A 27328-nucleotide genomic window follows, 5' to 3' on the forward strand; every position below is an offset into this window, starting at 1 on the left:
TAAATTAATGCAAACTAATGTAAAAGATTCTATAAATGAACATGATGTCAATACTAAACAATGATAAACATACAGTTTCAGGGCTGAGGATCTACTCTGGTTGATAGAGCTTGCCTAGGAAGCATGAGGCTCTGGAATTTTCTCTCTCACACTGTATACCTGGGATCTGGCAGTTCACACCTACAATCCCAGTAGTCTACACATGCACATCTTTCACTGTGTAAAGTTGAGGCTAGCTTGGGATGGAAATTCAGAATAACCCCCACCCCAGAACCAAAAAAAAATATATAGATAGATATAGATAGATACATAGCAAGCATTATATGGTATATTTGAACCTGCTATTATATCTCTAAATTAATTTAAAATTAAAGACAATTAGTATGTTTAGGTTCTCATTATACAGATTTTGGGGATTTTTAATATGCCATCTATGCTAACTTTTGTTACTGTTTTTAGAGACAGGGTTTCTCCACTTAGCCCCAGCTGTTTCAGAGCTCACTATGTAGACCATATTGGCCTCAAACTAAGAGATCACTTGCCTCTGCCTCCCAAGTGCTAGAATTAAAGATATGCCCCAAAATGCCCAACCATGCTAAATTTTTATTTTACCAAAATCCTTTCAACGGTGTGGGTAAAATTCTAACTGTTGCATCATACAAGTTTTAGCAGCATTTGAAATCATAATGCTCATACTTTTTATTACTTCACCTTTCAATCAAGTCTCAAAAATCCAAACTGAGTTAAATTAGAACAAATATATACTATGTTACAAGTTTACATTTACCTATCAAAGTTATGAACTATGTCCCATTGTAGCAGTAGTACTCTTAAACTTGTGCTGAGAACCATGATGACTGACTGACTCTTCAGATAAAAACCATGACTAATAGTAAAACTTGTTTGCCTTTTACTACCATTTTCTTTAGTGTGTGGTTGTGGTTTCCATAAGTCACATACACAATTTATGACTTAACAACAGAATCAACGAAGACTAATGGCCAAGTAGCCAGATGTTAAAGATCTAGAAAAAGGTAAATAAAATAAAAAAGCAATTTCCTTCATAAATTTACTTTTAAAAAGTATTTCAGCCAGGCAGTGGTGGCGCATGCCTTTAATCCCAGCACTTGGGAGGAAGAGGCAGGCGGATTTCTGAGTTTGAGGCCAGCCTGATCTACAGAGTGAGTTCCAGGACAGCCAGAAATACACAGAGAAACCCTGTCTCGAAAAAAAAAAACAAAACAAAACAAAAGAGTATTTCATAGATGTTACTTGTGATAACATGAAAATAATATTACTGGCAAACACCAGTAGAGTACAATGCACATAAACAAATGAACCGCCATAATTTGTATGGGTAAGAAGAGGCCTTAAGCCCAAGCTTGAAAGTATTTCATACACTGAGTAATCCTAGTATGAATTTCTTAATTCATATTGGGGGAATATAAATAGATAAATCTTTTTACTAAATCTCATATTATATTTTATATTCTTTTTATATTCCCTTCCTTGGTGCTAGAGACAGAACTCAGGGCCTTGAGCATACTCAGCAAGCAATCCACCACTGAAATACACCTCTAGGTTTTATTATAATCTGAAGACTAGTGTAAATATTTTTCAATGTTGGCTAATAAACATCTAAGTTGGAGTGCATAAGAGAAACAAATCTTACTCTAGAAATATTCCTGTTGTGAAGATAATGTGGTATTGTCACACTGATAATTAAAAACATCAGAATCTAGGATAGATAGATAGACAAACAGATAATTAAGTAGGTAGATAGATTGTTCAAAAAGGCTTGGCAGAGTAAATACCTTTACAAAAAAAGAACCTTAGTAAAATATGCATTAAAAACTATGTACAATACACCCTTCTGACCAGTGTCAGTAACACTTCCGAGGAACTAGATAAACCTGTTTTTAACGTTGTTTTTCCTGTAATATCTCTAACTTGCTTAGCTGCTGCACTATTTTCTTCTTGGTATCTGTCATACTCAGAACATATTTTAGGAAACACTAGTGAGTAGTAAATTAAATTATCTTTAGTGTTTAGAAGAAAATAAAACAAAATAAGAGATTTTTAAATTATATTTATACTTTTTGCTTGGTCCCAGAAAATTCTGGATTCTGCATATAAGGCATGAGTACAGTTAGCAAAGTTACCTAAATAGCTCAAGAGATTTTAAGTGTTCTCACAATTCTATGATAAATGTATCAGGTGACAGATGTCCTAAACACTGATTGATTTATAACCATATAACGTGTATGCATCTATCACTGCATTTTACCTCATAAAGAATTACTGTGTTGACTAAAAATAGAATTATGCCTGGGAATTTGGTTCAGCAGACAACAGTACTTGCTGAACAAGCAAGGGATGGGGAGCAGAGTTCAAATCCCTAGAATCCAAATAAAAATGTAGGGGTCCCACATGCCTATAATCTCAGCACTGAGAACAGGGACAGGAAGACTGCTGGAACCTTCTTTTTTTATTATTATTTTCTTCTTTATTTACATTTCAAATGCTATCCCGAAAGTTCCCTATACACCCCCCCCCCCGCCCCTGCTCCCCTACCCACCCACTCCCACTACTTGGCCCAGGCCTTGCCCTGTACTGGGTCATATAAAGTTTACAAGACCAAGGGGCCTCTCTTCCCAATGATGGCCGACAGGCCATCTTCTGCTACATATGCAGCTAGAGACACGAGCTCTGGGGGTACTGGTTAGTTCATATTGTTGTTCCACCTACAGGGTTGCAGACCCCTTCAGCTCCTTGGGTACTTTCTCTAGCTCCTCCATTGGGGGCCCTGTGTTTGCTGGAACTTTCTGATGGCCAGTCTAGTACCCAAATCAGTAGAAGACTGTTTCAAAGGACTAAGAGTGATATGGTAGAGCAGAACACCCACAATCATCCTCATCCTCTGCATGCACTCATGGGAGGACGGATGGACGGACAGACGGATGGACACACGGACACACCTTAAATTACAAAAAATAAAGAACTAAATTTTAAATGAAAAGGCCTAGAATATTTTATAAGGCACCTTTTGGATCAAAAGTACATAATTATTGTCTTAAAAAGTTTTTTCAAATTTGTTATGTGTGTGTCTCTCTGTGTACACACGCACATGCGTGCTTGCAAAGACAAGAAAGTATTGGATCCCCAGAACTGGAGTTACATGTGGTTATAAGATGCCTGTGTAGGTAATGGAATCTTAACTCAGGTCCTCCACAAGAGCTACAAATGCTCTCAAACACTGAGCCCACATATAAATATTTTAATGTAACTTCTAAAACTGCTCAAAATTCCTTTTCAACTTTTTTCATTTTAGCCAGATGTAGTTCATTATTTGTTAACTTTAGTTTATAATGGTCTTTGGACTTTAAAAGCTTTCTTTGATAATATAGAATATCCTAATTTCTCAAACTGAACTTTCACTTTCAAGTTAGAAAAGATGTATTCAGTTCTTAGATGCTATGCTTTCTCCTGCTTTGAGGTATTAAATATAGAAACTGACTTGTCTACTGGAAATCTTTTCTTTATCCACCCACTTCCACACCTTACTTTCCTCCTGCACTTCTCTGCCTTCCCGAGCTGTTCAAACCACCTTAGCCTCTTCTCTTTGCACATCTGCTTTCATTTGAAGTCTCAGTTTCAAGTTTCCCTTCAAGGGCCTTAATACTTTGTAGCATGTACATATTTTACCTCAATGAGAATCTAATACTAACTATAATCCTCATCAGAAATCCATTTCACATCTCGTTATCTGGGATTCCAGAAGACCATATACCGTATTGGAGTCATCAACCAACTTGTCCGCATCCCATGTAAGACACAGGATTAGAGCTGTTTGACTGTCTGTCCACAAGGTACCTAAGAGTTCTTCAAGGGGTTAAATGATTATTTAGGTAAATGAACATATTAACAACAACAACAAAAATTGTTGACTTTGCTGCTATTCAATATGAAAACATTTTATTAGCACCTATCCTAGTGCATAAAAATAGAACAAAGTAGTATTTCACTTTATACATTTTAATGCTTTATCTAATGGTTTCAAACATTTTTGTCACAGAAAATTCTCCAAACCAAATTCTAAATGAGAAAGCAAAGTACTAGTCCTATTAAAGTCTTCTTACACAAGTAACCCTGGAGAACGGGCATCCCGGTGTTTTCACTGTCACTGTTTCTCTTCAGCAGTCTGTAAGCTGTTATCACCAAAAGTGTGTGTTCAGGGGTGGAGTTGGGTAAAGACAAACTTTCTTTCTAGAATGAGCAGAGTAAAACATGCCTTTGAGACATGTAAAAAGAGCTTAGTCAGGATCTCCACTACACCCAAGGCTGTATCTGAGAGCCAGAACTCAATGGCATCACTCACTCAAGATAACCAGACACAGTCCTAGAACCCCATGATGATCACTGAAGACTATATAAGCAGAGACCATAAGCCATGCTCTGCTCTGCACATGGAGATGCCCTGCAGCTGAAGAGTCTCCCAGTGTCCTGATCCTCAAATCACAGACTTCTATTAGAGACTTACCCTAACATTCAGCTAATATCTGTGGCATAGCTGAGTATCCTTGGAGAAAATAGGCTTAGGACCTTAGGAATTTATAGAGTACAAATTTTGTATAATAAAATGTACCTGTCACAAGCCATAAGCTCTTCTTTTCCACACTCCCTTTCTCACTTACTGGAAGTTGGGGGCAGGGGGAGAGGTCATCCCCATCAAATCCTTAATGCTACAACTGAATCTATTCTGCTTTTGAGCACAATTGTTCCCTTTAATACATAAGATCTAAATCTTCTACCTATGCTTTGAATCCTGACTTCAGAGAAATCCCAAAGCTAAACTAGTCCTCCTTACTATATCTCCTTACTATTCATACCTACATTAAACATCCTTCTTAGTGAAACCCTCAAATCCTGCCTGACCTGTTCTCTATTTCCTTTCAGTTTTAATCATCCAGATGTTTCCAATGCTTGCCTCCTTAAGCATATGTTTAAGTAGTTTAGTACCAGTCTTATTTCTTCCCTCACTTTTTTGACTCAGTCTAAAACAACTGTCATTTGCATAAATCTGATTGAAGTTATATCACTTTTTGAGATACCATTTTAGAAATAAAAGGCAGGCAAGGCATTGTTAAGAGTGAGGTTAGTTGTAAAAGGACAATGTACGAGATCCCTGTACTTGGCTATGGTCTTGGATAAATGAAATGTTCTTGGTATTGCACCTGTTGTATAATAGTCAACTTTATTTGAACTGTTCTGCAAGCTAGTATTACATATAATTCATTTATTAGGAGAAAAATAAAGTTAATCACATAGAATGTAACACACATGCGTGCATGCACACACACACACACACACGCACACACACACACACACACACACGTACACAAGTAAGCCAGGGTAGGAACAACTGGGATCCTTACACTCAAAGTCAGTAACATCACCATGGCTTTGCAAAATATTCTCAGGGGACCTCAGTGCACATAGCCTCCCTCTGCTCTTACCCATGAGCCTCCAAGTGTCTCAATATAAAATTTTATTAAAAACATAGTATTGAAAGTAGGATTCCAAGTTTATTTTTGAAATAAATACAAAAGCACTAGAAAACAAAAGCCTTGATGGTCTTTTTAACTAATCTTTATCTTAGTGTCTCTGCTGAATACTTACTTCCTCCTTCATTTCTCTATCTGGGAAATCATTTACTCTATTGTAGGGTTATCCTCTTTTACCTTGTCACGAAGCAATAAAGTTCCTAGAGGTGCTAGCTGTCAAGAGTCCAAATCCACATGTGATTTTATCATATTATATTCCTTCTTTGGTATGCTAATTCAAAAATGTGCATCTAGTCTTAGCCTTGGCCAATCAGGACACCTGGAATCGTCTTAGTTTCTATTAGAACTCATTTGCAGAACTACAATCATGATCTCCATGCCAACATCAGGCACTCATCCTTAAAAGCCACTAGTTACTATGGCAGTCAACATTTACTGACCCTTTCCCCAAAGAATGATTCATAAGCCCAGCAATGTTTCTCACATCCCGGTCAAAAAATTTCTGTGAGAGAAATGCAGCTCTCCTCATTTCTTTTCCACTTTGGTCAAAAATCAAACACTTATCCCTTCTTTCTCATATCACATATAAGAAATACTTCTAGAATTAGCTGCAATTTGAATGATACAATCATCTGAAAATGTGAACTGCAGTATATTAGAAAAAAAAAAAAAAAAAAACACAAGAAAAAACTCCTGGACAGCATACTGCTCTGGACATTTGTCAACTGGACAGAAGCTAATGTTATCTGAGAAATAACTCAACTGTCTACACTGTCTACAGACCATTGTCTTCAATAATGGTTGATGTGGGAAGTCCCAAGAGCTTTCTGTAGGTGGTGCAGTTGTCCAGTGTTGTGTAAGGAAGCGGTCTGAGCAGGCCATGGAAAATAAACCAGTAAGGTGTGTGCATCCCTGGCTTTTCTGTTCTTGTCTCCAGATTCCTGCCCTATTATTTTTCTTTTTCCAGTGACCTCTATATTCTTAAGTTATAAGATGAAATAACCCTTTCCTCCCCCAAGCTGCTTTTGGTCATGGTGTTTATAACAAAAGAAAAAAGCAAACTAAGACACATGCTATCATTATTAAAAGGTAGTGTTAAAAGATGTTATCAGTCAAGATGAAACTATGAGGAAACAAAGCCACTGATTTCCACTAGACATACTATGAGTCTTACTGAGCTGGGCCTGTAGTGGGGTATGGTATACCCTTGATCTCTGCACTTGGGAGGCAGAGGTAGACATATCTGAGGTCAGTCTGGTCTACAGAGCAAGTTCCAAGACAGCCAAGGCTACAGAAAAATTCTGACTCAAAAAGCTAAAAGAATAACTTATTCAACTTTTAAAGAAAAGGTCAGTAGCTTAGAAAACACCAAATCCAAACAACCTGGCATCAGACTTGCTTGCAATGAGAATGGAGAAAAGCATGTTAAGCCCAGTGTCCTCATCACTGGCTTAAAGCATCGAGTGTCCTTAGCACTGCAGCCAGTAGAGTCAACTGTTACTTTAATTATACTCCAAGAACACATTACATATTGACCCACATACTGGGGAGAAAACTTAACCTGAGAAACTGTTTTGGGTCTCTTCATTTAATTTCACACAAGTTTACAATGTACAGTGGGCAGATTTCTCCCTGGGGCCCCTACTTGCCCTTTCCCTTTGCTCCCTTGCCAGTTTCTCTTCTACTTTCATGACACATATACATGAATGATATTATATATCAATAATAAAAATCTTTCCAGTGAGAGTTCACTGTAAGATTAGATAGTTTCATTCCAACTGCTTGATTTGCCTATGCTGACCTTTCCTTTAGCAAATCGGTATTTACAAAAGTTATGTACAATGTCTGGCATTAACATGTTCACTTCATATTCCTTCCTTCCAGTAATTACGCCAATAAACTTTGTCAGGTCAAAAGGGCTGGTTACTTCTGCTCTCTATATTTTGTATTATAAAAGGCTAGATGAATAGACTACAATCTGACTGTTCTAGAATACTTTTTTTAAAATCACAAATAAAAACCCCTATCATTTATAAACCTTAAGCTTTATCATAAAAACCCCAAATTTTTAAAATTAAAAGCCTCAAAACTTCCAGACTTACAAGCTGTTAAAGTCTGAGTTAAATCTCATCTATCATCTTTAAAGCTAGTGTCCATTTCCTAAATAACCTTTATCAGTTTCTCCACAGGGGGAAAAAAAATTTTGTGCCATTTTTCATAATTTAACTGTAAAGATTAAAGAATGGCAAAAAAATGTAAGGAAACTCCACCTATGTAAAGAAAAAGTAGCAAATCTGTTTAAGAACTCTACGTTCAGAAAACAGGAGATGAATTAATCAAGTTCAGGTCTCCAGATTCCAATGCTATTTATAGTACTGTTTCCTTCTCAAAATTTGTCCTCCCCTCCCCCAATCACAAAAGCTTGGGTATTATAAACTTACAATCTATAAGTAAAATCAAATCTTCTAAATTAGATTAACTACTATTTACAAAATAGTATTGTGAATTCCTAGATTTTCATGATTCCCTTATAAAATGCTTAACAATAAATTTGAACCCTCAAAATCAATCTTAGAAGTCTACTTACAAAGTACTTGGAAAGAAACACAACATGAATGATTTCAAGATTTCAGTCGACCGTAAGAACACATTTAGGTAATTCAGCTAGTCTTATCAATACAGTGTCTGTCAGTTAAAGAAAATGGCAATACAAATATTTCAAACTTTATTTAAAATCTGACTGTTATGGTAAAACAGTCTTAAAGGTTCCTCCATACACAGTTGGGGTACTCTATTTGAATTAATTTAAAACACCACAAAATGACTTAAGAGTAACATGTTGAGTTTTTAAAAATCAAATATTTGCTAAGCAAAAGTTGTAAAATAAATTATCTCTTAAACATGTTAAGAATATATTTTAAAACTTTTATTATTCTGATGAAGTTACTTTCTAATGGATAGGGAAAAAAAAAAAAAAGCCCTTAAATTGCTCACTCTTAAGAGTCCATGTAAGAACAGAGCATCCCATTTCAGTCTTCGCTGTTTCAGTCTCAGTACTCATTTAGAGACAGTCAAGTCTTACATTTCCAAACTGCCTTCCGTCCAAAAGTAAACTGAAGCAAACTGACTCAGTTCACAGTAGGCATTTCTTGCATTGTTATAACTTTTCCCAATTATGTACCTCCTCTCTACCCATGACAGAAACCCAGTATGCCATGCCAGCTGGAGCAGAACCCACACTTCCTTTGGTACTGTGTCTTTAACATGCTACTATCAACAGAAATGTTCTGACAAATCACATCAGTTCCGTTTTAAACTAAGCTGAGGATACACCAGACTACGTTACTGCTTAGATTTCCTTCACATCAAAGCTTCTCATCCGGCCACCTGTGAAAGCTCCAAGACTGCACATGCATGTGGTCTGCGTAACTAAAGGCAGCCACACCTAGAGACAAATGACAACTGCCTTTTAAGCAGGAATCAAAAGATCTCATATCTGTATAAAGGACTGGCCTCTATCATTATTTTGGACTTAGAATAACATATTCTCAAGTTTCACAAATAAAAGTTTAATTTTCTCCATATCACAGAATACTTATACCCTTTTATAATCCACATGCTAAATACCTTATTAATTGCAAAGTAATTTATAAACTTTTGCTTTCACATATTAATTTAAAATGACTTCTCAAAAGAATTTTTCAAAAAGGTTTATTCATGTCACCAAAATATCCTCTCAAACAAAATATGAAACTGAAAACATTGTAATTTTCAGATTTCCTAAATTTGACAGTCTTTATCACTTTTAGATATAATTACAAAAGTAACTTAAAAATTCCTACTGGCTGGGCAATGGTGGGGCATGTACTTAATCCCAGCACTCAGGGGTAGGAGGGGGGCAGAGGCAGGTGGATTTCAGAGCTCAAGACCAGCCTGGTCTACAAAGTGAGTTCCAGGACAGCCAGGGTTACACAGAGAAACCCTGTCTTGGAGGGGAAAAAAATCCTACTGAAATGATACTTTTTTAATACTCAATGTGCTCATATCTTCCTGAAATCAGTAAAAAATAAAACAGAAATTGTCTGCTAATCAAGGTCACATGAGTTAGTATTAAGCATATTGTTCTGAGAATCCTGAAATGCACATAACTATTCCTAAGAATGAACTTACCCATAAGATTAGGCACTGCTCAAAATAAATTGCCCATATGCTTAAGTGCCACAAAACACATAGATAATAACAAAACTTGGGACAGAGAAAAATACCTGCAGATAAACAATTTCCAGATTTAATCATCAAGGATAAAAACTTGTAGCCTATCTAAACCTCTAAATTGGTAAAAACTTGACAATATTTAACCTAAAACTAACCTAAGAATACAATCTTTGAGTTATTAAATTGTCTGGAACACCTTCTCTTTAGTCTAAGAACAAACGACTAGGGCTTTAAAAGCCACAAACTTCTGACAAGGAGTAGTCAATGTTAACTCTCAGTCTCTTTCCCAGAAAAAGAAAAGGCTGCATTTGGTCTCTAATCCCTTCAGGGTAGTACTTCCTCTTCTGCTTTTTTGTTTTTCCTTCTCTTGGAACAGGGAATTGAACCCAGGACCTCCTTCACACTAAGTAAATGCCCAACCACAGGAGCTATATAACTTCAGACCTAGTTCAAGGTAACTCAACCACCTAAATATTTAAAGTTTGCTGTTTCACAGCAAGTCAGCAAAATTCACAGCAAAATATTTCTATAGACCTATTTATAATACTTAAGAAATTATTTATTGCTTTACAGTCACTGACCTTTTTTCTGTCTTAGGGTTTTTTTCACCTAAAAAGTACATTAGCAGTACTTTCTAAAGTTTCAAAGTAGCTTTTTTTTAAAATAAAGTATTAGCTAGGCTGAGAACGTTATAAGTACATGTACCTCAGATAGAAACGCTTTCCTTATGGAAAACTACACTCCCACACAGTTCTACCTTTACTACTGTTACTAAGGTTGCCAAGAGCAAACCCAAACCCTACACCAACTACTACTACCAGATTTTTAAGGTCAATTTGTCATCTATAAACTATCACCATGCAGTTAGCAAAGGTCCAATTTCACTACCCCTTTATGTCCACATCACTTTGCAATGTAAGGATGAGAATCTCATGTGGACTTATTTCATTTAAAATCTCCATAGTTTGGGGGGATAAAGATGGTAAAGAACTGAGTTTGGTCCTCAGAACTCACGTTAAAAATACTAAGCATCCACAGTAATTCCAGCTGGAGGACAAGCAGGTGGGTGGATCCCTGGTGCTTGTAACCTACTGAGAGAGTTGTAGGCCAGCCAAATTATCTGGGGAAAAAAAGGTGGATGGTACCTGACGAACACCCCAAGCTTGTTCTGACCACCACAATCACACACTCATGAATACCCACATAAGTACACATATAAATTTTATAAGTGCATCTAATTTTTAAAAAAACGGATGATACTAAGCACCAAAAGAATAACTGTATACATTAAAAATATGAAGTTTCAGTCCTTTAGCACATACTAATTTCCTTTATACCTACTAACACATTTTATCCCTCATTATAATTGTAGGTCATTTTAAAAGCTCAATTTTATAAACTACCAAGCAAAGCTTAGTATTTAATTGAAACTCTTAAATTACAATTTCAAAAATTAGCTAAAATTCATCACACACATGCATGAAATTTTCAAAGAATTTAAAAATGAAAAAAAAACCAGATACATGCACAAAAACAAACAAACAAACAAACAACCTTATAACGCTCCCGTTACCTGACTACCTTTTCAACGGCTCTCGCCTGAGCTGGAAAAGACGTATTCACGTCTTCAAACTACCCTCGTAAAGACCGGAAACTCCTAGTTTAAAGACGTCATCTTACTGCTTTCCTTAAGCGTACCACTGAAATTTTATCCAATAACTTTCACTTTAATCAGCATACTCATAATAAATAGATGTATACCTTGGGCATATAATTAAGTAAATTCTATTCATAGTTCCTCTATTCATCTCTGAATTTGAAGTTACCAGTAACTTACTTACTTACTTACAAAGTGAAAAACAATTATACAACAATACAGAGGTATTCTACAATGTGGCTACTATCTCAAAACTCTTCATCTCTACAAGAAGTATTATAAAAACTCAGTTGTCAACTTGACATCTGGGCAAAGGGAACCTCATTGAAGAACTTCCTCAGTCAAAGAAGCCTGAGGCTAAGTACTTGAGGGGCTTTAATTGCAAATTGATGAGGGTGTAGCTCACAGTGGGTGGTGGCCAGCCTAAGCTGTGTAAGTAAGTAGCTGGGCATGCTGGGGGAGTAAGTCAATAAACTGAGGTCTTCCTGGCCTCCAAAGACCTCTGATTCAGTTCCTGCCTGGAGGTTTCTGACTTCAGTTCCTCTGAATTCCCAGTGATGAATTGTGACTTGGGAATTCTAGGTGGAAATAAACCCTTTCCTCCCCCAGGTTGTTTTTCATGAACAGAAACCAAAGTAGGCCAATCACCAAAGAATGGTACTATAAAAAGTATTTATTCAACTTCTTCAACTTCCAAACTGGCATGATTTCTATAGATTTAACTTTCCATTTTGGAAAATTAAACCCCAAAATGAATGCTAAACACTTAAAAAACAATGCACTGCTATTTCTAACTCTAAATCATATTTACAGATCATTTCCCATCCACGTTTTTACATACAGTTAGAAATAACCAAGACAAGAGTAATAAATTATAGAATTTGTTTATATCACCTGCAAGCTAATTGTCACCCGGCTTCAAGACAACAGTCCACACCTCCTGACCTCTAATTCTTTCACTCTGACAAAAAGATTTCTAACGACATGCAATCAGTTTAAGAAAATGAAATATGGTTATTTTTAATAAAGCAAAATTATATATAAAAAAATCAGCAAAATATTAACTCAACTGAAAAGAATAACTTATAAATAAAAATGTAATCAACACATCCCAAGTCTGGTAAAAATGCTTTAATAATTTACTTTAAGATCCAATAAAATAGCTGTCTGGACTAATTAAGGAGACAACTGGAAAGGGGAACTAAAAAAAACTAACAATTCAGATATACAAGATAGCCAAGTGGCTAATGTCTATAATCCCAGCTTGGGAAGATAAGGCAGGAAGACAGAGAACTAAAAGCCAGTATAGGCTGCAGCAGGTTCCAGACCACCCTAGGATGAGTGAAATCCCATTTTAAAAAACTGAAAATACTGTCCAAAAACCTTGTTACTCTGTAACAATTTGGTTGGAGTGAATCCGTAGCTAGCTCAGCTGTGAAGCACTTATCATCCAGCCTGCACAGGGCTGCTGGGTGCACATCCCAGCACTGCATAAAACATTCTGTAATCAGGCACTCTGGGGTGGAACCAAGAACACCAGAAAAACCAAGGTCAATCTCAGCTACACACAGTTCAAGGCCAGGCTATCAAAATAAATAAATAAATAAATAAATAAATAAATAAATAAATAAATAAAAACAAGAAACTTTTTGGCCTAATACCTGGCTTCATCTAAGAGTTCTGGCGAATATTTGAAAAATGTCCTTTACTTAAAAAAAAAAAAAAAAAGTCTAGGGTTAACAAATAAAGTCTGAATAAACTTAAAACGTGCCAAAAAACAATTATCCCATCAAATTCCATTCACTTTTACAAGAATGTTTTAAGTGTTCCCACAGTTAGTAATTTATCACATTCTTAATACCAAACACAAAATTTTCAGCTTGCTAAGAATTCCCTTTTTCAATCATATATTAAATAAATGTGTCAATTTTACTTTTCTAACTTACAAAACTTTCAAAACTGCACTAAACACTCTAGGTCAAAACTGAATGACACTGGAATTCTATTTAGAGGCGATCAATGTTGATAATTATTTTTAAACTCATTAAGTACAAACATATGTCTCTTACCTAAAGATTTTCTAGAAAATTCCAATTTCACATGTATCTTTCTGCTCAAATTACGGTTCAGTTTATCAGTTAATACTCCAAACCATTTTCAAGTAGAAGTTGAAACTACATTTTTACTTACCAAATAATTTTAAATCAATTCTTGTTAATTCAATTTGATGTACAAAAAGAAAAACTTTAAGTCACGAAACTGAATTAAGACACAGAATATTTAAGCAACTATGCATGTTTACCAAAACGAAATTTTCATATGTACCAATATGTTCAAAAACCTGACAATTAAAATGTTTTAAAGCTACCTAAAATCAAAATTAAAGTAACATATAAAGTTAACCCATACTCTCCCACACCTCAGCATACAGCTTACTGGGAGTGAAAGCATTTCAAAGGGCGCCCTGTGTCCAGTGCAGCTCTATGCTGAGTAAATTAAGAGGGCGGGAACTAAACACAAGTTCCAGTGAGAATTTTACCTGTCTTTAGAGTAAAGCCATCGTCAACTGCTGAGGTAAAAACCTCTTCAAATAAGAAAAACCACCTTCAAGTAAAGCAGGTGGCTTTTGATAAATAACACACTGACAACCACAATTTATGAAGTTTGAAAAACTGAATACAAATATTTCATTTTATTACTATTTGAGTCTATGAACCACCTCTAAAATTAATTTCAGTAAACAAAGTGATATTCCTACACAGGTTAACCATTCCCAGAATTTATTTGGTTAAAAACACTATTAGTTGCTTAGTTCAAAGAACATAGCATTACTTAAAGTCTCTTAAGTTAACAAGACTTTCATTTTCAATGACTTGGGATTTGTGGGATATTTAAAGAAAGGAAAAGATGAGTTTGGTTTAAAAAAAAAATGCTGTATCATTGTAACAGTATTTTTAGAGTTGTTTTCTTCTTAAACAGCCAGAAAGGCATGGAAATACACTGAAGATTTTTGTAAGAAGCATAAATGTAAAAATTACCAATACTGCATATAGTAAACCCACGCGTTTACTTCAAATTTCAATCACTCTGAACCAAGTAACTGACTGAACTTCCCTAATTCGATATTGAAAATTAACTTAGAAGCATGGAAATGGAAACACTCTCCACTAGGTTTCTAAGGCCTAAACAGTCACACAGAGACCAGTGGTTTGTATTTAATCCTAAGACACACACACACACAAAAGCTATGCGACTCCTATTCAAAATCAAGCAAAAACTATCACAACGATGCCATGCCATCAGACACTCATTCCGAACTACTAAAACTGCCTAATCCTACAGCCCTGAAAGCACTAGTAATTACAATTACCAGGAAGGGTCAGAAACATCTCAAACATTGTTTTCAATGCACTGCCTAAATTTCAACTGCTCAATGGGCCCTGGTCAGCACACTCACACAACTATCAACTTCTATCTTAGGCAAAGAAGAGGCTGGCTGGGAAACCTGCCTCTAGTTTACTCAGGTAAACTAACAGAACCTTACCATTCACAATTCTCGTGTCAGCTCCACATTTGGAAAGCAATGGTTTGTAAATTATTGCCTTTGAAAACTCACCAACTATAAAAGCATTATTTTTCAATCAATTAAAAAAAATCTCAATATAAACAAAAACTTAAAAAGCCAAGGTCCACCCCACGGCAACTATGCATATAAAAACCACAATTTTTCAATGACCTCTATAAATGACTTTTAATTAAAGAAGGTAATATACCCCAGGAATCAGCAAAATTAGAAAACGCATGGTTTATACTTCGGCAGATCTGTTTGTATAATGCACAGTGTGCCGCTGGGTGACTACCATCAAACATAGCTATCTGAACGCCTCCAACCAAAAAAAAGATGAAAAAAAAAATTTTTTAAAAATCTAGGTCTGAATCTACAGAAAACAAAAGACAGGGGAGGAGGAGAAAAAAAAGAAAAGAAAAGAAAAAAAAAATCTTGCCAGGGTTCCTCCGGGGCTCAAAGACCTTCTGGTGAAATGCTAATGCCACTTCGGAGCAGTTAGTCACCAGCTATTGTGTGGAGCTGGAGAAAGCTGAGCCGGCCGCGCGTGCAGAGCAAGCGAGGAGCTGGCGAGCGCGCTCTCCAGGCTTGCGCCGCTCCCGCTGCCGCCGTCGCCGCCGCCGCCTCGCGCGCGCGCCCCCGCGGACACGCGCGCCGGCCCCTCCTCCTCTGGCCTTGCACTGCACAACACTCATGACGTATCTTTATTTCTAGCACATTAACAAAATATCACAAATAAATTGTCCGCAGCCCCTGCGGCCCCGGGGCGTTCGCACCCCCGGCGGCCGCCCCCCGCAGCCCCCGCTCCGGCCTCCCAATCCTCCCCGTGGCCTTTGCAGCTTTTCCCGTTCTGGGGCCAAGTTTTTGTCTCTGTAAAAAAATTGCGGGAAATTCAATTTTTATTCGACTCGGGGAAAAGTTTCTTTGCCGAGCGCTGGGAATGTCTCACCAGATTCTGGTAGGTCCTGGGGTGCTCCTTCCCGGTCCAGTCGGTGCGCCGGGGCAGCAGCTGCAGGGACAGGACGCCCGGTGAGCGCGGCCCCCGGCCCGGACCGACGCCGCTCCCCTCCCCAGCCCGCCCCGCGCCCCGCCGGGGACCCCCCGCGCCCCGCGTCCCGCGCCCCGCCGGACGCCCGAGCTCGCGCAGCGGCCCGGGGGAGGCCGGGAAGCGGCGGGACGGCGCCGGGCCGCCGCGCCCTTACCTCCTTCTCGGCCACTTCGCGGATCAGCACCTGCAACAACAAAGCGGGGACGCTGAGCCCCCGCGCCCCGGGCCGCGGCCCCGCCGCCGCCGCCGCCGCCGCCCTCCCCCACGCCCGCGGGCGGCCACCGCGAGCGCCCGCCCGGCCCCGCGCCGCGCCGCGCGCCGCCTACCTGAGCCGCCTGCTGACAGGGTCCATCTTCCAGGAACCGGGCGATGAGGAAGTAGAGCTCTGCGCGGGAGAGAAGGACGGGGAGACACGGGCTGAGCGGCCGCGGGGGGCGGGGGCCCGCGGGCGAGTCCGCCCGGCGCGGCGGCCCCGCAGCGCCCGACTTACCCGATCGCAGCTCCGAGAGGCCTTTCCTCTCACGAGACATGTTTGCGGGTCACTTCGGGGCCGCCGGCGGGACACCCCGCCGCCGAGGGGACGCGGGGACGGTGCCGCCGCCTGCCCTGTAGCTGTCAGTGTGTGCTCACGAGCCGAGCCTCGGCTCCACCATTCAAGCAACGGCGGCGGAGGCGGAGGAGGAGGAGGAAACAACAACTCTCAGGCAGCGGCCCCGGCTGCGGCCGCCTCCGCCGGGATCCCTCCGCCGCAGAAAGGAGTCCGCGCCTTCGCGGCCCCGCACTCGCCGCCCCCGCCCCCCGCGGGAAAAGGAGTGCCTCGGCCTAGGCCCGCGCCCGCGCGGTCGTCGCTCCGCGCGCCCCGGGCCCGCGACTTCGTTATTTATTTCCAGCGCGAGGAGAGGCCGGGGACCGAAGCGGCGGGCTGCCTGGCGGGCGCTTTCTCTAAGGAGGCCGCGGGCGGGCGGGAGGGAGGGAGGGAAGGGAGGAGGGGGCCGGCACGGCTGCGCGGAGGGATCTGACGCACACGGAGCCGCAGCACAGAGCTCTATTCAGCGGCGCTGGCTGGGTTGAGATGGAAGTTAGTTTCTATGTAGCAGAAATAGGAAACAAATGAAGCAAAACTGCCCAGAGAGGGGAAATGCCGGGAGGACCGGGCTCACTCTCACGCACGCACAGAGACTCTCAGGGAGCACTCTCAAGCTGGGCCAAGTCGGGATCGCGCTGCCCTGCCCGACTTGAACGCTAGTGTTTGCTTTCAGTCCTGCCATGTGCATGTGTATAAATGCTGCGGATTGGCATCCGTGTAAGTCTTGTCCTGCGATATTTCTGCAGCCTGGGCAAGTGTTGTGTAATTTATTGGAGTGCCGTGGGTTGCAATAGAGGTTCGGGCTGCTTTTTTTTTTTTTTTTTTTTTTTTTTTTTTGTGAGCCACTTGCGTTCTGCAAACCCGTTATTCCCCGAAGCCACCTCTGCATATTTCTTTTATTACTACCATCGCCTGAAGCGTTCATTTAAAAAAAAAAAAAAATTGGTTTGTTTTGATAAACGGGCAAGAGGAACTCCAGATTTGTACTTCAGCTCATCTTTTCCCCCACTTATTACAAAAAGGCTAGTGATGGCTAATTAGGGATTTGGAAGTGAAGAATCTTAAAGCTTTTTAAAGTGTTTACAAGAAGGGCTAATATAAACCTGAAGGAAAGGAAAGGGTGCTAGCTAATACTTATCTCTAACTGATATGGAGGTAAATTACTGACCGGTCGATAAGCTACCGAAGGTTATTGAAAGGGTATATTACAGTTTAGCAAAGGTGATTAGTGATTAAATAATTTAAATTATCTGTGTGTTTTGCAGTTGACTTCGTCATGCTAATTAATGGCTTCTAATTTACGGTGTAAACCATTCCTGTTTACAGTTAATCACGGGAGGACTTCTTAAAAACTGGTGAAAAGCAGAAACAAAAATCTTTCGAAAATCCTAATGTAATTACTGGTTTTATATGATACATCGTTCATCTGTGTTTTGCTGATGAGGATAGGGGCCTTGTTATTTTTAAAACGAATATGGGTGAAATTAATGGAAACAATGGAAAAGGCCGTTTGTTAAAAAACAAGGACACCGAGTGATATTTATCTCCAGATGAATTAAGCACTTTCCAAAGAGACTTTGAGAGTTCAATTTTTTTAAAGGTTGGCCTTTTAAAGAGAATTAGGATAGTCATTCTTTTGTTAATCCTTAACAAAAGATCCTCTTTGAATTTCTTAGATAATAAGCTGCATTTTATGGGTCTGATTTTCAAAGGTAATTTGTGAGGTAAGGACCAAGAAGCTGGATTGTGGTTTTCCGGGATTGTTTCCTCAAGCCCTGCACCCTCCTAGCTCCTTGCCTTCCTAGTGGGAAATGCTGCAGCCGCCTTAGGCTGTACTGCAAGAGCACTAAAACACCAGAAATTCTCACACATGCGAGCAAGAGGAAACTCTCAACCCCTTTTGGAATAATGGATGTAGAATTGCCTTTTGTAACTCAATAAAATAAAAATAAGAGGTTACTCTGATTGGTCCTACTGCTACTGTATTGTAAGAACTGCCCCTAAAGTGGCGTGGCTAGCCTCAGAATCTAGACATGTTTGCATTTTAAAACGTGTAATCCTAGTCTTTCAATGATAGGTAAAGTAGCCCGCTTCTGAATAATTAGGCATAAAACATATTTTATATGCCTTTGCAATTGTATTTATTTATATGACTGATGTTGTTTTATCTTAACTTTTTAAAATGCATTATGTCCTTCAAATAGTTTAGGTACTTCATTGAGAAGACCTTTAAATGAACAGATTTTGAGAACTAAAAAGTCTACTTGAGGCTTGCTGGTTCTGCACGCAACACTAATCTAATTCTTCCTCTTAGATATTTTGCCCTTGTGAGGTAAAATCAAAATTTGACAAGTAATGTAAAATTTATCTGGATAAAGATTTGTAGGTGTTGGGAGACATGCGAGGCTAACATGATATCATGTATGTTTTCCATGCAGAAGCCATGGGAGCCTTTTCTTGAGACTGAAAAACAAAAATAAAAAACTGTTTAAGGAAAGCCTGCTTCCTTCTAAACATGTCATCACTAACATTTTGGCTAACTTTGACAGTGTTTTTAGTTTCTTTTGGAAATACTTACCTTGAAAACAGTTGTAAGCTTGCCTTTAAAATAATTCCTATCAATGTTTTCTATAAAATATAAAGAGTGCTTGACCAAAAATTAGAATTTCTCTCATCCTCTCAGTCCAAAAAAAAAAAATGTTTTTTTAGCCCTAATTGTTAAATTGCATCTTGTGAAGTCCGTTCTTTTGACTTTTGTCTTTTGGAAAAGACAAAACCAAAGCACTTCGCATTCTTTAACATCAAGTGTAGAATATTTCGGTTAGCTGGAGATTGCTAAGTCATTTATTGTGCATGTGTATGCAAAATGTCTATGCTTATCAAATACAAGGCCTTGTTTAGAAATCCTGTATTTTGTTCCCAAGGCAGAGGTGTGCATAGTTCTTCCCACAGGCGATTTGTTTCTCTATAAAGACAGTTTAAATTCAATCCATACCCCTTTCTACTCCTTTATGGTTTTTAATGTATTCCAAAAGATAGCATTAAAAAATACCTCTCAGTGCATTTTAATTGAGAAGCTAAAACAAGAAACAGAAAACAAGCCAAGAAACAAACAAAATTAAAGAAGAAAAGAACTCTTGAAAGCAAAAACTAATTTTTATCTGATAGTCTCTTTAGAAGGATTATAAAGTTTTTCCAAGTTTCTGTGAAAGTCCATACTGGATCCTTGGCATTACATGAAACAAGATAAGCATTTAGCAGGAATTTTGTATTGGTCTTGATAAGCAATAATTCCAAAAAAAATAAATAATATTAATAATAATAAACAACTCTGCCATGTATGTCTTCTCTAGAATAAGATGGACACAAATTATAAACTTTAAAGTTCTACTACCTTTATGAAGTTTGATTTGTCTCCTACAGTATGGTGTCTGACACAAAACTAAAGCTCGTGGATTCCGTGCTTACCTTATCTGTAAGTCTTGGTTCTGGACTGGCATTGTGTTACCCTATGAGGTTTGGGTGAGCAATTGCATTGTTTGTCTTGTTACTTGGTAAGGCTGGGCCGTGAACCCAGGTTCTTGCTCTTGCTGGGCTTGCTATCTACCATTCAGATATAGATTCTCTGTCCATTGGCTACTTTCAGAGCAAAAAGTTTCACACAATGAAATAAAGCAGAAAGCACCCTTCTCCAAAGAATGCGAAAAGAAAAGAAAAGAAAAGAAAAGAAAAGAAAAGAAAAGAAAAGAAAAGTTAAAAACCTACTTATTTGCCCTGAGGAACAAAATGTACCATGCTACCATAAGGGCATTTGGGGGGCATTTTCTGCTAATCCACACTGCTGTGTCTTGCTCTCCACCTCTGTGTCTTCTGCCATGCCAGTCTGTTTCTTCTCACACCCTATTCTCTCTGCAACCTGTGAATATCAACTCTGAATCTCATGAGCAGCTAGAGTGTTTTTCATACCTTCAGAAAAAACAGGGTTAATCTACTTTGGTAAACCACTCCATCAGTTAATAACGTGTTTGTTGTTGGTTTGTTTGTGTTTTGGAGGGTTGCTTTGTTTTTTGATATTTAATTTTATTTAATGATTCCCCCTTACAAGATCACTGAAAGCTTTTCCCATAAGTTGTAGTACATTCTCTTATAATCTGTAACAAATATTAGCTAAATTCCAGTAATCATGGGGTAATCTTTTTTTAATGTTAGTAATTTAGTCAAGCTTTTTTTCCTCCTAATTAAGTAACCCTTGTAGTTTACAATTGTTACATGTTAGTTTGTAAAGGAAATACATACCTTCATGGATAAATCCATATACATTGTTTAAACCCTCTTTATGACTTTAACAGTACAATTAGATATTACAGGAGAAAAACAGTTTTAAAACATAGCCCTCCAAGTTCCGGAGCAGCACAGTAGATGACTTAGGAAAAGGCTGTTCCAGAGGAGAGAACACATACAGAAGTCTGTAGGCATGTATTATCCTAGCAAGGTGTTTGATGGCCAGGGAGGGGGCTGGATTCACAGAGAACACTGAAAAGGAAGGTGAATGGAGAGGAGGGTGCCCAGGCTCCAGGAAGTTGGTGCTAGTGGAATTTTAAATAAAATAAAGTAATATTGGTATGATTTTTAAGACAGGATTTCAGGACCAGAGTTAAGACATCTCTTGTATTTATAAATACTAAATTCATAAAATTCAAGACCCCCCCCAAAGTAATGAAAATCAACTTAGTTGGGGAGAAGGGAGGGAGGTTTATCTAACAAATATTGAGAAATGTCTTCATAAGAAAAGTACTAGGAACCAACGACACCAAAGGCAACCTGTTGGTGAGGAAGGAAAACCATTCGAGGAAGAAGACCTAAGCTTTCAAGTTGCCAACAGAAGTCAAGTCTAACTCAAAATTGAGAATTAATTTCAGTTTTTAGTGAAGTTTAAAGAGATGACATTAGATTTAACCCATTCGGCTAGTCAAAAATATTGTTCCCAATTTCAGAATTAGAAAATAGGAGGTCTGTTATAGGGTATTTGCAGGTTGTTCTTGTTTTCATACATGTGCCTGTGTTGCAAGGCCTCCTCCCCTGACTCTTGTTGTTTTCTCCTACTGAAACGTTACTGGCCAGCTAGCACTAGGCTGTCCATCATGCACTTACAGAATAATACCAACATTATCCTATTGAGATATGTGTGCTGAAGTTTATGAAAAGCTTATAATTAGATCCTGGGATTACAAATCCCATTACCTTCATAATTCTCATGCTTACATTCAGGTGTGGAAAACACATACCCAACGAGAATGATTCATAGACAAACAGCCTTTCTGCAGAGCGTTGTAGTAAGAACACCTTTGCTGTTTCCTTTCCACAGCGGCTGCATGTCGCATTGCTGGGCATCCCTGAGGGACTATCTTAAGAAATATTAAGAAAGTAGTATCATGTGAGAAGGAAGAACTTCCTTGTCTTTTTCTACTACCCTCAGCCTGACTCAGCACATCTTCTTAACTTTTAAAAAATATTAAAAAAAAAAAATCAAAGTGAACATTCTTGAAAGCTCTGCTCTTTCCCCTTTGTTCCTTGGCTGGTGCATGTCCCCACAGTGTGCTTTTTATCTAATCCTTCAGTCTTGGGTTCCTGGGTAAGTTCATGCCTCTGATTTCCATCTCCCCGCCGACACCCCTACACTTCCGGTCATTTTCAAAGTATCTAAACTTTCCTCCTCTTCCATCGCTGAGACTTTGGTTTCTAATGGTAAATCCCGTATGAGAAAGAAGATCCGATTTCCATTTGATGTGATCAGTTTGGATCTACCTGGAGAACTCTAAAAATTATATAAAGATGAATCTGGTCCCCGAGTTTTAAAATTGAGGCATCATATATTAAAGTCTTCCATATCGCTAACTTTCAACTGCTCTGGTTGTCAAAGGAAAGCCTGGGGACAATTTTTGAAGAAAGAAAGAAAGAAAGAAAGAAAGAAAGAAAGAAAGAAAGAAAGAAAGAAAGAAAGAAAGAAAGAAAGAAAGAAAGATAGATCAGGAGAGCAAGGCCTTTTCCTCTCTCCTCCATCCCTCCTCTTTTTCCTCTTCTTTTTTCTTTCCTTTCTCTATTTTGTCATAGTCATAAACAATACAGTCTAAGCCACGGGGTTTTCTTTTATGCAACTGTGCATGCATTGTCATTAGAATTTTTTTTTCCTTTTCCAACATGCTTGACCTCTTCAGATGTTAGATTTCACTTAGAGGAATTACTGAGTATGTTTGCTTCTCTCTCACTCTTAGATTGCGATGCTTCTAGAACTTGAATTTCTTCATGACTAGTGTTGCCTAACTTCGCCTCTTTACAAAACTTAAATTAGGAAATGCATTTTATTATTAGATTCAGATTCCGTACTACCTTAATTTTTTTTCTTTGTAAGTAATTTGTGATGCAAACTTGGGAAATTTGCGGTGGCTCAGTCGTGAAGATATCTTCCTCCAATAACTATGCCAGGCACTTTTCTGAGGATAATCACTACAGTTTGTATGTTCCTTTGATATCCAATTCTTTTCCTTCTCTGTTGCTTGTCCCATGTTACTAATAAACTATTTCAATAGAACTTTACTTTTTAAATGTTTTTTTAAAAAACACAGATAGGAGTATCTATTACAAGTTCTGGTATTGTGTACTCCTTCTGTGAATCTGTATTTCTTTTTCCGGATAAAAGTGAGTTGACATGGAAACCACAAGTCCATCTCTAGCACCTGGCCCTTGCTCCCATCTGCCTTGCTTAATATAAGAGTATTCTCATTTCAAATCTTACTGTCTGTGTGTCAGGAGAGGAACCATCATTTAAATGCTAGTTTTCAGTGCGGGCCCTCGTTGTGCGTTTCATCCAAACACCCAAGGTGCACAGATCATCACAGGTGGTCCTGAGGCTGAGAGCGAGCCTGAGGTGGCAGCATCACCTCCTAAGGGCTATACCTGGAAAGCAAAGGTTTCGTCGACGGTCTGGCCCATCTCCATAAGTGATCAATTATTAAAATTGAACTTTATTTAGCAGCCATAACTCAATGTATTGCATGGCCTGCAAGAGATATGAATCAATGGCTATATATACATCTCCATTATAGCTTTAGAGAATTCAGAGACCTGAAATAGAAACAACGGGTATACTTATTACATGTAGACTCTGTTTTTGGATCTTAACCTAATTTCTTATAGTACAAAAAAAAAACCTTTCACAACTCCATGAAAAAGTATTTTTAACAAAATCTGTGAAATGATCACCTTAAGTACAACTCAGACCCCTGGGCGGCTGCTTTACAAGACTTTTGGTAGTGAGGGTAGGTGTCCCATATTTGAAAATTAACAACTAATGTCTAGTGAGTTAGTGTTTGTCATGCAAACTGGATGTGGAGAGATTTGGAGCCAAAAGATCCTATAGCCATGATGAAATTGAAACTTATAAACTGTAGTCAACGTCTCTTCTGCACTGACAGGTGGATGAGATGATTCAGTAACTCAGGACACCTGCCTTCCCAGCCTGCAACGTGAGTTTCATCCCCAGGACCTACAAGGTGGAGAGAGAGAACTGGCACCTGCAAGTTGTTCACTGTTTCCCCTCCCCCAACACACATACACACAAGCACATATTAAATATAAATGTGATAATTTTTTTTAGGTTGTATTGACTACAGAAATGTTTAGTATGTGCAGGGTTTTCCTTACCTTCTAGTTTTCAAATTTGCAAACCTACACTCTCACTTTTTAAAAGATTAATTCTTGGGCTGAGGAATGCAGATCAGTAGAAGAACAATTGTCTAGTATGTATAAGGCCCTGGCTTCAGTGCCTAACCCTGGTTTAAAAAAAAAAAATGGTTTAATTCTTTTGTAAACCAGGATATGCATTCTTCTAGAAATTGAGAGGTCTTTAAAAATCTCATTTTAAAAATATTTACTTCATTGTGAAAAACTTTCCAATATTCAAAAATAAATAAAATAATTGTATTTATTTTATTGCCCCCCTCCCGAAATCCCTATGTTCAACAGTATCCCAGGGACTGTGATCTCTTTACTACCCTCCAGAAAAACATTTAGTTTTCCAACAATGGCATCCAATAATGAAATGTTAGCTTTTCATAAATATTAGTATCTCTTTTTAGAGTCTTCAGCTCCAAACTAGGCCAATCCTATACATTTTTCAAGATGCATAGCACAAAATTTGCCTGTTTGGGAAATCTTATTTTTCCAAAGAAAAAACAAGTAAAGAGCTACTAGTAAACAAAGGATGAGCTATGTGTACTCTGTGCTTCCAGATAAACTTCCTAAGTCTCTATAGTCACAAAACATTCAAGTATATAAAAGTTGCGTTTGGGTTTTGTCTTTTTTTTTTTTTTTCTAACTGTATGTTCATTTTCTTTCTCTCACTGTGACAGTCACCATGACCAAAATGATCTTAGGAGAGGGAAGTATTTATTTGGCTTGCACTTGCAAGTCATGGCGCCTCATTGAGAGAAGTCATAGCAGGATCTCAGGAAGGAACTTGAGGCAGAAACCTTAAAGAACACCGCCTGCTGTCTTGCTCACTCGGTCCTGCTTAGCTAGACTCCTTATTCAGTTCAGGACTCCCTGGCTGTGGAATGTTGCTGCCCATAATGGGTTGATCCCTCTTCCGTCAGCTAGCACTCAAGAAAGTCCCCGTGAGCATTCCCTTGTGCCAATCTGATCTGAGCAGTTTTCAGTAAAGGCTTCCTTCTCAGGTGACTCTGGGCTGTTTCAAATTCAACAGTGAAAGCTAACACTATTACTAAGAGGGATTTGGGGGTTTTGGTTTTTGGGTTTTTTTTTTAATCTTTCTAAGGACAATCCCTGAACTTTGGGTTTCTGCATCTTCATTGTGTACACAATTCAAAATATACAATAGACAACAATTTGTGGTATTTTTAATTGGGATATCTGTATTAAATAAGTGGCAATAAAAAGGTAAAGGAGGGTGGCTAGCAACAATGACCCTAGTTTTCCATAATTTTATAAGACTAACAGTGTTATGGAACCATTGATAGTTTATTTGTTGAGGGAAGGAAACAGAAGGTTGGTTTAGTTTAAATGGAATGGTCAAAAATCATGTGACATTTATATATCAGCTTTGCCCTTTCCAAGTCTTTTTAACAGTATTGGTTGAATATAAAATGAAGAAGAAACATGACTTATAAAAGGCCACAGAATACAAAGCAAGCCTAATTTAAATTAATGAATATGACTTTTTCTCCCCTCAAAGTCTTTTTGCCACTTGACCTTGTTACGTCTTTTATAGTGTAATTTTCTTAAATGTCTTTATCCCCATTTTGTATTTGTCTATACACAAAGTGCAAAACAGGGTCTGAGTTATGTCATCTAACACTTTAGTAGTTCCACATTTAAGATGGAATATAGGGCCTGGAGAGGTGGCTCAGAGGTTAAGAGCACTTGCTGCTCCTCAGAGAACCCTGTAGTACAATTTGGGGGAAATTTTATAAGAATATGTTTTCGTTTTAATGCCAGGTGTTTCTGCTTTGAAGCAGCTGACTATGATTTGCCTCGTGCTCTAATAGAGGCGTGGTTTTGCCCGCTGCAGATAGTTCCTACAATTGTGTGATGCTTGGACTTCTGGGGACATTTACAGGGCCCCAAGAAGGGTGTTAGTTGTTTGGTTGTTGTTGGTCTTGGTTTGTTAAGTAGTCATGTACAACGACGAAACAAGAAGAAACTAGATATCTTGACATCAAGGAACTTGATGCCCCTAATCAGCAGCAAATAGTCCCCTCTCCAGCCCCTGACTTTATTCAAGGATCTGGTTCCTTTCCTCTCTGTTCTTCTTTTCTCTCTTATCTAGTATTAGGGAGTTGAAAGGGTGGAAAAAAGAACCCACAACATAGCCAAAAGCATGCTACAGAACCCAGGTCTGTTTCCTTGTTCCCAAGAAAGTTGGCTCATAGCCATCTGTAACTCCAGTTCCAGAAGTTCTGATGTCCCTTCTGACCTACATGTATTCTATTTTCCCTCCCTTGAAAGGCTCTTCCCACTGGCCCTTAGTAATTTCCTGACCTCTCTGGGTATTCCAAAAGAAAAAGAAAAAAAGAAAAAAGAAAAGAAAACATAGATAACTAAAGATTCAAAGTTAATCTCCACAAATGAGGGAAAATGTGACATTTGTCTTCCTGAGTCTGGATCATCACACTCACGATGATTGTTTTTAGCTCCATTCATTTCATAATTTCATTTTTTCTTAATAGCTGAGTAATATTCCAATGTGTAAACATACCACATTTTCATGGTCCATTCATCAGTTGACAGTCAGCTAAACTATCCCCATTTCCTGGACACTGTGAGTAGAGCTCCAATAGATGAGCTCCAATAGGTATCTCTACATTAGCATATAGAATCTTTAGAGCATATGCCCAAGAGTGAAATCATTGGATCATATGGCAGATCTAGTTTTAGATTTTTGATGCTCCTCCACACTAATTTCCATAGTGGCTGAACCAGTTTGTGCTCCCACCAACAGTGAATAAATGCTCCCCTTTCCCCCCATCAGTACTAGTATTTGTAGTTGTTTAGTTTCTATGTTTTTAATGGGTTTTTGTTTTTATTTTATTTTAATTAATTAATTAATTAATTAATTTTTTTCCGTAGCCATTCTGACTGCTGTAAGATGAAATCTAAAAGTAAATTTATTTTGCAA

The 27328-nt window shown here is 38.5% G+C and overlaps 1 protein-coding gene across 1 annotated transcript in view; it reads right to left on the minus strand.

Annotated features, from left to right (window-relative positions):
• Phip (pleckstrin homology domain interacting protein) overlaps positions 1-16777 on the minus strand; it is a 107371-nt gene extending 90594 nt beyond the window's left edge. Inside the window, exons 1-4 of the mRNA XM_021206705.2 lie at positions 16540-16777; positions 16376-16434; positions 16204-16233; positions 15951-16010 (exon numbers count right to left, since the gene is read on the minus strand). Of these exons, the coding sequence (XP_021062364.1) occupies positions 15951-16010; positions 16204-16233; positions 16376-16434; positions 16540-16579 (189 nt within the window). The 5' untranslated portion in view covers positions 16580-16777. The remainder of the gene's footprint in view (positions 1-15950; positions 16011-16203; positions 16234-16375; positions 16435-16539) is intronic.
• Positions 16778-27328: the final 10551 nt, after the last annotated feature.

The sequence above is a fragment of the Mus pahari genome, chromosome 10 (assembly GCF_900095145.1).
Source record: "Mus pahari chromosome 10, PAHARI_EIJ_v1.1, whole genome shotgun sequence".
Taxonomy (NCBI): Eukaryota; Metazoa; Chordata; class Mammalia; order Rodentia; family Muridae; genus Mus; species Mus pahari.